We start from the raw sequence: 12,622 nt of genomic DNA on the forward strand, positions 1-12,622 counted from the left end.
CATTTCCTGGTGCTTGAAGTTTCTCTTTTCCTGAGGCTTGGGGGTGTAAGCCTGAAGGGCTAGGGTCTTTCATGGGGAGACTCCCAAGAGCCCCAAGTAGACCCGAAGAACATCACATTTCATAACTGAATGTAGCCAGAGAGGCGTAGCAGATACTGCCAGCTGATTCCATGCAGAGTTGACTGTGTGTGTGTGTGTGCGCGCGCGCGCGCGCGCGCGCGCGCGCGCATGCACGTTAACTGATAATAGAGCTTGTTTACAGTGTGACCATGGTCAGTTTTCTGAGAATTTAGGAGATAGATCAGCATAGGGTCAAACTCTGAGACTGTGAGGGTGTAGGCTGCAGGACTTGGGTATAGAGATCCGCCTAGGCTTAGATGGAGATCATCTTGGTCCCTGGAGGAAAGTGGGAGTTAATGGCTGATGGCTTCACAACAGATGATGTGGAAGGGCTAGGTCTATGAAGTGATGCTAACTGTGAAATCAGAGGCAGGCTGCCCAGCGTCATAGCGAGAGCCTTTAGGAATGTCCTCTGGTAGAGACTTGCGGGTACCACTGCAGTGAAACCAGCTGCTGAGGTATAGTCTTCCAGAATACCCAGCTCTTGGGGTATAGGAAGGAAGACAGAAGGGCTCCGAACAGTGAAGAACACTGGGAGAGGATGTAGGACAGAAAGGGAAGACCAGCCACAGGTCACCCACAGCTGTTTCGGCTGGGAGCAGGCCACGGGACTTGAAGGGCTGAATGAAGAGAGGCTGGGAAGTATTTCAGGAAATAAACGATGTGGCATACATGTCTCCCTCCATGTTTAGTGGGTACCACACATACCCGAGGCCTTCGACTCCTGCTGGTGCCGGTGTGGTGTGGCATCCAGGTGTCCCAGGCTGACTGACCTGGTTCTGCAGTCTGTAGGTTCATGGGAGCTGTGTTGACAAAAGCTGAGAAGCGGAGTGAGAGGAAGATGACCGAGAAGGCTGAGCCTGTGCTCCTCTGGCTCCTGGGGGTGACCACCGTGGGTACCACGGCTCACTTCAGCTTCCTCTTCACTTCTGCACTTGACATCTCCTCTGCACTTGCTCCACACTGGGGCTGTCATGAAATCTTCATGGACTGAGCAACTAAACCAGCTCTTGAGACTCCCTTCCTTTCTGTCCTCTCTATCAGACAAGAGTCTGCTCAAACCTGCCCCCAAAACCTCTGTCCTAATGCACACACACTCTGGCCGATTTTTTCCCAAACCCCAGGAGCAGCTGGCGTGTGGACAAGGGCAGGGGCAGGGTGGTGGTAACGGTAAGATCTAGGTAGCTTCCTTTGCAGGGGTTGGCAGTATTGGAGAAAGGCAAGGAGAAGGTTATAAAAAGCAAACATTTACAGAGCATACAAGCTTCCTGGACAACACCACTGTTCCAGCCATTACCCACTCTGGGAGTCGCTTCTTCAGAGCCCATCAGCCCATTCTGCTACTGATGCCCGACTCTACTGGGGCACTGCCTTCTCAGCTACGCCCAACTTCAGAGCTGAGCCAACCATATCTTGTTGGCCATGCTGACAGCTCTGCCCAACATGAGCCCTCATTTGGACCTGAGGAACAGCAGCCAGGGCCACTGCAGGAGCAGAAGAGACACTGCTGCTTCCTCAGAGGCAGAGCTGTGGACGTGAGGCCATCCTGTGTCGGCAAAAAGGCCCCCAAAGAAAGCCAGAAAGCCAGGCCAGAAGCCCACCCTTGAGGACCGAGGAGCAGGGATAACCTTCATGCAAAGAGCTGCAGACCCCAGGTGGGGAGCTGTGGTCCTGGGCTGAGTCCTACAGCTAGTTTTGGGAGCTCCCCGAGGCTTTCAGAGTGCCGTGAGTCTCTGGACTTTAGTGTGTGAGCTGTGCAGTGTGCTGCTGTCTTCAGGTCACTCTACACACAACTGTATAAACAACCAATTTTATTTTTGTTTTACAAAATTAAGAAAATACATATTTCTTTGAAATATTTCACAAAAATATACTTTCATGTCAATCAAACCTATTATCATTTTAATTTACCATATAATATTCCATTCTAGAATCATACCATAACTTAACATACTTCTTATTTTTTTTTTTTTTGGTTTTTCGAGACAGGGTTTCTCTGTGTAGCTTTGTGCCTTTCCTGGAACTCACTTGGTAGCCCAGGCTGGCCTCGAACTCACAGAGATCCACCTGGCTCTGCCTCCCGAGTGCTGGGATTAAAGGCGTGCGCCACCACCGCCCGGCTAACATACTTCTTATTAAAGAATAATATTTTTCTTTTCTCTATTACAAACAGCATTGGTTTATACCTTAACACTATTATTTCTGTAGGAATAAGTTAGTCCTGTCAGCACTGAGATTAGAATGTCTGAGGACAGAGGAGGCTAGGTAGAGAAGCATGTACTAAGACAGCAGCATTTACTCAATGTTTGTGTTTGTTCGAGACAGGGTCTTCTGTAGCCCAGGCTGGCCTAGAACCTGCTACTGAACTCCCAATCCTCTTACCCTACCTGAGTGTTGGACACATGCATGCGCACCACCCGACTACTCAATGTTACCTGCAGGTCTATGCAGTGCTGGGGTACAGTGGCAAGCAGAAGCCCCTCTTAGTGTGTTCCCTTCTCCTGTGGTTGGTCTAGCCCACCTTCTAATGGTGCCACAGAAATGACATCTGAGAGCTGTAGAGGGGCAGTAGATTGCTGATAGGCACCAAAGGGAACAGAGTAGAGGGTGTAATTTGCCACATTTTCCTTCCTCTGTGCTCCCCAGCACAGATGGGACAGAAGTCTGAACACTTCGTTTCCCAGACTCCCTTGAAGCAGAGTTCTGCTAAGGTCACACATGGACATGTCTCTGCAGAGAGATGTGCTGGTGGAGGGCCATGGGCCACTGCAGGACAGCAGCAGCAGCAGACAGCCTGGGGAACACGGGGAAACTGGGGTGGTCTGCAGGGCGACACACTTCTCTGCAGGGCCTGCCTGCTCTCTGGGCAATACACGCCTCCTGCTGGCTCCAGCATCCCATTTAACAACTTGTGTGTGTATATGCTTGAGACAAGGTCTCCCTATGCAACCCAGGCCGACCTCAATCTTGTGACCCCTCTGCCTGTCTCCACAGTGCAGTGTGCACCACCATGAACAGACCTTGAACACTTTTTGTTACCTAAACCCCTACAGAAATTTCTCTCTGAAATGCCTACGCTGGTTTTGCTTTCCTGATTGATAGAAGACCCCCCTTTCACCTTGTCCTGAGAGGGACAGTGGGAGCTGTGCCCAGCTGTTCATATTCTTCCAAGACTGACAGCTGAGCTTCTACAGAGAACACAGGTGTGCCAGCAGATACGGCCACCAGCAGTCCAAGAGGGGATGCACAGCAGGAGGTCCAGTCTGCAGAAGAGGAGATCCAGTCACTGCACACCAGGGGCACTGGAAGAGAGCAGAGCGACACCCGTCAGGAAAGGACAGCTTGCTCATTTTTCTGGGCATAGACTGTTCTCTGCAACTGCAGGGCCAGGGGCTGCTCTGGTTCAATGGGACCAGCGGTGGACATGTTCCAAGACAATGGTACAGAGGGATCAGTCACACTTCTCACAGTCACACGAGCGGGTCCCTGCAGGTGGCACATGGGGAAGCGAAACCCGGTGCAGACTGACTTTGTCAACCTTAACCAGACTTCGGGGAGTCTAATGCCAGGCGGTTCACTGTCAGTAGATTTAAAACACAGCACAATTTGGGAAAAGGCTTCCAGGCAACAATCAGTCCAATTCCATGTGCACAACAAAGCTTAAGGTGTGACTACATAGAGACTCTTCTACTGAGTACATGTGACCATGAGGGTGGGTTCCATGGCTGAAAGTCCTAGAATCTATTGTGGTCTCTGACCCATAGCATAGAGGTCAGCAGGCCACAGAGTACATATGACATCTCCCTAAGGATGGGCAAGGGTCTAGGGAGGGAAGAGTCTGGGAGAATCATTCTGGGGAGTTAGGGTGAGGTCTGCCTCCACAGACAGCAAAAAGGTCACCAGGTCATTAACAACCTCCACTCTTGGGCTGGAGAGATAGCTCAGAGGTTAGAAGCACTGGCTGCTCTTCCAGAGGTCCTGAGTTCAATTCCCAGCAACCATATGTTCACTCACAACCATCTGTAATGGGATCTGGTGTCCTCTTCTGGCATGCAGGCGTACATGCACACAGAACACTGTACACATAATAAATAAATTTTAAAAAATCTACTCTCAGTTTTCTGGATGGAATGTGAGTATTTGATTTTATCTCCTCCATTGAGGAGACAGTCCTGCATGATTAACATTCTAGTTCTCTTAGTGCTTCTCTGTGAGTACAAGGACCTCTGTGCCCACCTCCCAGACTTTAATGTGAATACCAGCACTCCCCGCCACCCAAGCTGAGAATTGAACCCAGAACATTGTGCTTACTAGACAAGCACTCTACCACTGAGCTAAATCCCCAACCCCGCATACCAGCACCTTTAAAGATGTGCATGTGTGCATGGGTGCTCAGTCCACACATGTATGTGCATATGGAGGTCAGAGGGCAGTCACTGGTGTTAGTCCTCAGCTGTGCTGTTACCTCATTTCTTTAGGTATGCTCTCTTACTGGGCCCCGTGACTTGCTGATTAGACTAAGCTGGCCACCTAGTCCTTGAGGTCCTCCTGTTCCCATAGTCCAAGCGTAGGTGACAGGCATATGCCACCATGCCTGGGCTCAGCTTTTTATGTGAGTGCTGGGGATCCAACACAGGTTCTCATACTTGTGAACTTGTGAGTAAGCACTCCACTGGCCAAGTCTTCTTCTTAATGTGTTTTTTTTAAAGTGATTTATTATTTTTTTTATTTTATGTACACTGGTGTTTTGCCTGCATGAAGGTCTGCATGTATGTGAGGGTGTCGGATCCCCTGGAACAGGAGTTACAGACAGTTGTGAGCTGCCGTGTGGGTACCAGGAATTGAACACCAGTTCTCTGGAAGAGCAGCCAGTGCTTTTAAACGCTAAGCCATCTCTTCTCTCCAGCCCCTCCCCAATGTGTTTTAATGCTCATCCATCCATCATACCATTTTTGCCCCCACCCCCCCCCCACCCCCCCACCCCGAGACAAGATTTCTCTGTGTAATGGCCCTGGCTGTTCTGGAACTCGCTCTGTAGACCAGGCTGGCCTCAAACTCAGAGATCTGCCTGTGTCTGTCTCCTGAGTGCTGGAATCAAAGGTGTGTGCCACCACACCTGGCTCACACCATTTTTAACAGACATCAGGACTAAAGATCTTCCTGCCTGGTCAGATCTGGACCCCACCCTACCCCTAAGGCTTACATGTTAAAGGCAAGGTCCCTAGGGCAGTGTCGGTGGTTCCTCCCGGGAGTTCTTTAGGGAATGGGGTGACCCTTGAAAGTGACTGTGGGATCCCCTTGTTCTCCTTTGCTTCCTGGCTATGAGGCAAATGACTTTCCTGTCACGTTAACCACAATGCGCCCCCTCCACAGGCCCAGAGTAACAGCACCAATGGGGCAAGGACTGCATAAGCATCAGCCGACTGAAGGAGCGGGACAAGAGCTGCGCTTACCCGGGCTCCTCTGAGCCCTCCCCGTCACTGTCGTCATCGCAATAGAAGATGTCCTTGAATAGGAAGTCTTGTTTGGGAGCTGAGGGCGTCTGGATGTGGCTGCTGTTCTTCCGCATCTTCTTGTCTAACTTTTCCTTCAGCAAAGGCAGACTGGTCTCATATAAGTAGTCAATGATCTCTGCAGAAGAAGTCATTTTGGAATTATTTGTACAAGGCTCCAATTAAGGTCAAAGGACACAGGACCTTAACAATAATGCCCAGCACCCATTACCACATGTAAGATCCAATTTATTATTATTATTTTTTATTTTATTTTATTTTTTTCTTTGGTTTTTCTGAGACAGGGTTTCTCTGTGTAGCTTTGGGGCCTGTCCTGGAACTCACTCTGTAGCCCAGGCTGGCCTCGAACTCACAGAGATCCTCCTGCCTCTGCCTCCGAGTGCTGGGATTAAAGGCGTGCGCCACCACTGCTCAGCTTAAGATCCAATTTAGATACAGTCTCGTATGCAGCTTTGAAACAGTCCTATGAAGCAGACATTATTCTATCCTTATTGATTTTTTTGGCACAGGGCACTTCTCTCTGGTGTACATATGTGTACCTGTCTCTGTGAGTACATGTGTACAGATATACACACAAGTGCACATAAGTGCGGTGGCCAGAGGTTGATGTCAAGCGCTTCGATTTTCTCCACCTTCGATTCTTGATACAGGGTCTCACTGAACCTGTAGCTTTGGAGCTTTGGAGCTTTGGAGCTTTGGCTAGAGTGGCATCCAAGGAGCTCTAGGAGCCTCTTGTCTCCGTGTCTCCAGAACTGGGATTCTAGGTGTGCACTGCACTGCCCAGCTTCACCTGTGCTGGTGGTCCGAACCCAGGCGCACAAACAGCTGCATAGCAAACACCTCAGAGACAATCCCCCAACTCCCTCTCGTCGGTCTTTCTAAGGCGGAAACGGACCGAAGGCATTAAGAAAGTGGCTGAAGTCATGGACTCAACAAGGAGGTGCGCTGGGCAGTCACGTCTGCAGAGTGCACGGCAGTGTTTTAGAATACTCTTCAGGACAGTGGCCCTGCCCTGTGGCTCCAGGCACAATGCTGCAGAGCACACTGTCCTTCGAGCTGGTCAGAGCTCCTGGACTCAGCCTGAAGGGAAGGGAGGAGACTCAGGAACCTACCTTTTTTGTTTGAGACGGGGTCTCATGTGGCCCATGTAACCTTGCTGTGTAGCAGAGGCTGGCCTCTAAGTCACAGATTCCCTTGCCTCTGCTTCCCTACTGCTGGGATCACCACACCCGGACACCACCATACTCTTAACTAGACAAGGATTTGTAATACTGACCTGGAAAAGTCTTTTTCTGCCAAAAAGGAACACAGGCAGCTTTCAGCTTATAAAATTTTGCCTGAACAAAAGGTGGAGGGACATCCCTTTAGAAAGGAAAGGTGGGAAAAAAAGTCAGTGCAAATGCCATCAGTTTTTTTTGTGACAGGGTTTCATGTATCCCACACAGGCCTGGAACGCAATTGACAGTCAAGGCCGACCCCCGATCCTCCTGCCTTCCCTGTTCACGCGGTGCGAAGGACAGAACCCAGGGCTTTGAGCAGTTAGGCAGCACCAGACCAGCCGAGCTGCACCCTCAGCTCCTCTCCTATCACTGGGCCCACTACCACGGGGGGTTATTCTGCATATAACTAGTGCCATACACATTGAGAGGTGATTCTATAGAATGTACTTCTAGAAACAGAATTACTGATTTCCAAATGGAAATACTCAAAGGGACTTTTCAAATGCTGAAGGATACCAAGGCTATAAAGCAGATATAATTTACTAAAAAAAAGACAATAATCAGAGGAGGTGGACAAAGAAGTTTAGTTAAGCTGGCCAGACACAGCCAGTTTCTGAAGAGAGCGGTGGGTATATAGAGGTCCATTTGTTCTTTTATCTGTCTAAACCGATAAAAGGTTAAGAACTACTAGGCATTGTTGATAAAGCAGTGCTTAGGAAAAGAGCTTATTAGAATAGAAGAATTCTCAAGAAGCTGAAAAATAAACTCAGAACAGCAAAGAGAAGAGGTGGAGGAAGGAAGGTTATCTCAAGGTCAAGGCCAGTCTGAGCTAGAAGGTAAGACCAGGTGAGAGACAGATTCAGAGAGAGAGAGAGAGAGAGAGAGAGAGAGAGAGAGAGGTGGATGGATGGATGGATAGACGGATGGATGAATGGATGGATGGATGGATGGATGGACGGACAGACGGACGGAAGGATGGATGGGTGGACAGCAAGCAAAGCAGGGGAAGGAGGAACAACTGTAAAGGCTGACACAGTCAAAGCTGGCTCTTTGAAAGGCGATCTCTGGTGACCCTTCAGGTGTAGAGAGAAAAGTGCACTATCAACATGAGCTCTGATGGTAGGCCATGGTCCAGATCCTGCAGGCCTCTTGCACAAATGCTCTGGGAAGGGACCCGGATGCTTGCTTCCTGTGGGCAGGGGGCTACTCACTGCTTCTTTTCATGCCTCCCTTACTCTGGATAATGTAATCTATTTTCTATTAAAAAATAAAACAAAGTCGCATTTCCTGGGAACCTGGGTATGGACCTGGTCAGAACCCATCCACCTGACCAGTATTTAATTAAAGCTTGCTTCAAAATTAGCTTTAAAAAATAAAAATAAAAAATAAAACAAAGCCAAACCGTGCTGGCTAGTTTCTGTCAACTTGACACGAACCCGAAATACTTAGGGAGAGACAACCTCCACTGAGAAACACCCCCACCAGATCGGCCTGTGTGCAAGCCTGTGGAGCAGTCTCTTGAATGTGGGAGAACCTTGCCCACTGTGGGTGGGGTCAACCCGGGGCTGATGGCTCTGGGTGCTACAAGAAAGCAGGCCGAGAAAACACTGGAAGCAAGCCGTGTTCTGGACTCTGCACCAGTTCCTGCTCTGACCCCTCAGTGGCTGCAGGAGAATTACCAGGGAATGTGTAAAACTGGACCACCAGACCCCACTGTCCCACCGCTTCACGATGTGGCACTGCTAGCCCTAAAAAACTCTCCAGTTCTCGGAGTTGCAGGCAGGAAGATGGTGAGTTTGAGGCCAATCTGGCTACACAGCAAGATCCTGCCACAGAACACACCAGAACAAAGCAGCGTGAAGCACAAGGCTCAGAGATGAGCTGGAGGTCCAAGTCTCGAGTCTTCCTGTCACTGTTCACTTAGCTTCTGAGACAGTCTGGAGCTCGGGGATCCACCCTCCCAGCACTGGGGTTACAGATGCCAACACTGTGTCCAGCTGTGACATGCGGTGAGGCTGGCCTCAGATCCTTGTGCTCCAGTGGCAAGCACTTTATGACTGAGCTATCTCTCCACCCACCTCTCTGCACTCATACATGAGTCCACATACAACATGAATTTTAGGCCTTCGAAATGTGACAGGCAGTCATGTATTAAAGTCGTCTCTTGGTGCCTGCCACAAAGCCTGATAATCTGAGGCTGGTCTCCACACGAGTCTTCAGATCACCATGTGTGCACCATACACACGCACTCATACACATGCACACACAATAAAGAAAAATCATTTTAAAAGCTTTCTACCACTGAATAAGCTTAATGTTCAGTAAACAGTCTTACCCTATGGCACTAGCAAGATCTTCCCAATCTATTTCATTAGCATCATTCACATTTAGTTCATGCAACCTGTAAGAAAACAAAAAAATCTCAAGTAAAATCCACCTCCACAGACTCACAGACTACCAAGAGCTGAAAGGCCAAGGGCTTCCACCTTATTCCAGTCCCCCAGGCCAAGGTTAGTCCACAGTCAGAGTAGACTATGGAGATGAGCTGAAAAGCATCTTTCCATTCAATATAGCCACTCAGGAACAGTACACTGTACTCAAGCCTCCTACTTAAGACACTGTTAGCATCATATATGCGCACTACTCATGCACAGTAACCCTCAGCGCTACGGTACAGGTGCAGCATCAGCCCCATTCTACAGACAAGTAAATGAAGCTTAGGGACTGGGCCACCGACTCACTGACTCAATTTGTCATGACTACCAAGTGGTGAGACCTAGAACCCCAGTCCTGCCTGACCTGAGATGTCTCCTCAGATCTGCTAACCTGTCTCTTCCGCAGTTGAAGGGTACAGCCAGCCAGTGTAACACAGGAAACATGGCAGAGTACTGGAACAAAGAAGCCGGACAGGATGGCCACAACCACGGCCTCTGCTGTTCTTGTTGCTACTCCAACATAAGCCTACATCTGCCAGACTCACAGGTGTCAGAGATCCTCATGCCTCCACTTCCCTTGGGATACTGTGGGGAGGACTCTGCACAGACGAGGGACTCAGGACAAAACCAATCAACAGCTGCACCAACAGTGTCACTGTGGTGCAGGGGCTGTCTGACTTTCCCATCACCAATCCCAGTGGACGGGAACAGCACACCCATAGGGACAGCTCTGTGACTAAACTCATGATCTTAACTGAGTACACAGTATGGCCACCATGTATTGTCCCTCACACTTCCACACTGGGAAACAGGTAACTTCTCTTTATCAGCCTCATTCACAACTGGTCAACAGAGACTCAGAAAGGCAGGCCACACGCCCACTGTAACACACTCGGAAGGTGGGTCTAAGCAACAGCATCGTCTCTGGATTAACAATTAGTGGTTCACACAGCACCCACCCCTAGTTCGGTACCTTTGAATAAGGGTGATCTTGGCCTGCAGAGCTTTGACCCCACGGTACACGAACCCACCATGGGTCATCCTTTTGGTGAGAATCTCTGTCCTGTTAGGAAGAGGGAGAATGTAGTTGACTTTTACTTTAAAAAGTAGCACATAGTTCCTATATTTTTAGTGTAGAGCGCAAAAAGCCCTGTGCACAGACAATCTCTGGAGAAGTCAGGGAAGTTAGGCACAGCTCACCTCTTCAGCTGCTCTTCCTGGAATGCCAGGGATGATGTCCTTTTCCAACCTGGAGAGCCTGTGCTCTCTGATGAGACAGGCTCTGCCCTTATCTTCCAGAATTTAGGTTTTTACTTATCCCAGACTTATCCCCCTAAATCTTGAGCATTGCTGTAAGACCATAAACCCACTCTTAGTAGTGAGGTCACTTGTGATTTATAACAGCCTACGTGACTTCTGTGTTGTCTTAGGGCCGGGCCAATCCCGACACCCACAGGCATCATGTTTACCTCAGTCAAACTCCCCAGACCCCAAATCTTGGCCACTATCTCTGAGTCAACAGTACCCATTCTTGTAAAAGAAGCCAGATGTACTTTGTAAGAAATCTTAGTGTAAACATGTTTTAAATTGTTGTGCCCTTGGGACTGAGTTAATTGTTACCTGAATACCTTATTTCCAAAACTGTGCTGTGCTTGAATATGGCTAAAGTAAAATGATCTGGGCCAGACTCTAGAAGTGCCAGTTACAGTAAAACTGGGCTGAGCCGAGTTTCACTCTTGTCTCGTCTTCGTGGACCGTTGTTTTTCCTGCCTGCTATAAAACCTGCAGGGGAGCCGGGCGGTGGTGGCGCACGCCTTTAATCCCAGCACTCGGGAGGCAGAGGCAGGCGGATCTCTGTGAGTTCGAGGCCAGCCTGGTCTACCAGGAAAGGCGCAAAGCTACACAGAGAAACCCTGTCTCGAAAAACAAAAACAAAAACAAAAACAAAAAAACAAACAAAAAAAAAAACCTGCAGGGGAATCACCACATTTTTAGCACATAAACTGCTCTCATTCACTGGGCATAAATAAGTAAATGGACAGATAGATGGTCATGACTGTTTAATGTGGACAATGGGGAGGAGAGGGTCTATTTTGTGATATAAAATCTGTGTAGGGAAACTTTTTTCAAATCGATAAATGACAATTTTTGGTTTTATGCATACAGGTTGATGAAAAACCCCTCTATGAAAGTGGAACATCCTATAAATCGTCTATGTAAACGTTCACCCTTCTGTAAAAGTAAAACATTCAATTGAGAAGCACAGTATCTTATGAATACTGTTTTCTCAATGTGGCAGCATGCTGGCGTAACTGCGGCACAATGGAGTCCACGTCAAGTGTCCGCTCTAAACGTCAGGGCTGGACTAGGAGCCCTCACCACCTTCACGTTTCCTCTTCAGTTCCTGAGCCGACTCACTGGCTCTACTTTGTGATATCGTATTAGTGGAAATAAGGCTGTTTTAGATTATTTAATTAATCCACAATTAATCGTGGATTAATCAGAACATTCCAGACTGTTGGTGTTGCATGAAGTGAAGCTTTTACGGCAGGGACCTGAGCAGAGGGCACCTGTGCTGTAAGCCTTTGCACCAGGAGGGGTACTTGGGAGCTCCCGGGAGTTCAGACAGACGGGGTCTGTGGAGTTAGTGGGCCTGCTGTGGGTGTACGGTCTGCTAGTAACAGAGCCAACATACACCCTGGAACTGATTCTTCCCATAGAGTAGACGACTTCCTTTGGGAAGACTTAAGCCTATAATCTGGAACTGCTAAGAGTATCCATCAGGTGGATCTAGGAGCTGACCCTGGCTTGACTTCTCTGCTGTGGGAAATTTTGTGAGTGTGTGCCGCATACGTGGAGGCCAGATACTACCATTGGCTGCACTCCGCTACTGCTCTCACCTTACTGTTGGACACAGGGGACCTGAACTCGGGTTCTAATTAATGCTTTGCCCACTGGGCCAGCTCCTGAGTCCCATAAAGGAAATGTTTGTTTGTTTGTTTGTTTTGGTTTTTCGAGACAGGGTTTCTCTGTGTAGCTTTGCGCCTTTTCCTGGAACTCACTTGGTAGCCCAGGCTGGCCTCGAACTCACAGAGATCCGCCTGTCTCTGCCTCCTGAGTTCTGGGATTAAAGGCGTGTACCACCACCGCCTGGCGAAAGGAAATGTTTGAAAGAAAAGGAATAAGCCTAAATACAGGTGCTGAAGTATACTATTCAAATGCCTTTTTTTCTTCTTCTTCTTGAGACAGGGTTTCTCTGTATAACAGTCCTGGTTGTCTGTCCTGGAACTCACTCTGTAGACCAGGCTGGCCTCGAACTCACAGAGCTCTGCCT

The 12,622-nt window shown here is 48.8% G+C and overlaps 1 protein-coding gene across 6 annotated transcripts in view; it reads right to left on the bottom strand.

Moving 5' to 3' along the window:
* Positions 1-1,914: 1,914 nt before the first annotated feature.
* The window catches only part of Ttf1 (transcription termination factor 1), a 30,825-nt gene continuing 20,117 nt past the window's right edge, over positions 1,915-12,622 (bottom strand). For 2 of the 6 annotated variants that reach the window (XM_052724023.1, XM_052724022.1), the window contains exons 8-12: positions 10,262-10,351; positions 9,189-9,254; positions 6,910-6,995; positions 5,574-5,751; positions 1,915-3,422 (exon numbers count right to left, since the gene is read on the bottom strand). In XM_052724023.1, the coding sequence (XP_052579983.1) occupies positions 3,404-3,422; positions 5,574-5,751; positions 6,910-6,995; positions 9,189-9,254; positions 10,262-10,351 (439 nt within the window). In that variant the 3' untranslated portion in view covers positions 1,915-3,403. Of the gene's footprint in view, positions 3,423-5,573; positions 5,752-6,909; positions 6,996-9,188; positions 9,255-10,261; positions 10,352-12,622 lie in introns of those variants that run through there. The other 4 variants (XR_008215014.1, XM_052724025.1, XM_052724024.1 and 1 more) reach the window with 3 other exon arrangements.

Source organism: Peromyscus californicus, unplaced genomic scaffold, assembly GCF_007827085.1.
Source record: "Peromyscus californicus insignis strain IS unplaced genomic scaffold, ASM782708v3 Scaffold_7__1_contigs__length_154581171, whole genome shotgun sequence".
Lineage (NCBI taxonomy): Eukaryota > Metazoa > Chordata > Mammalia > Rodentia > Cricetidae > Peromyscus > Peromyscus californicus.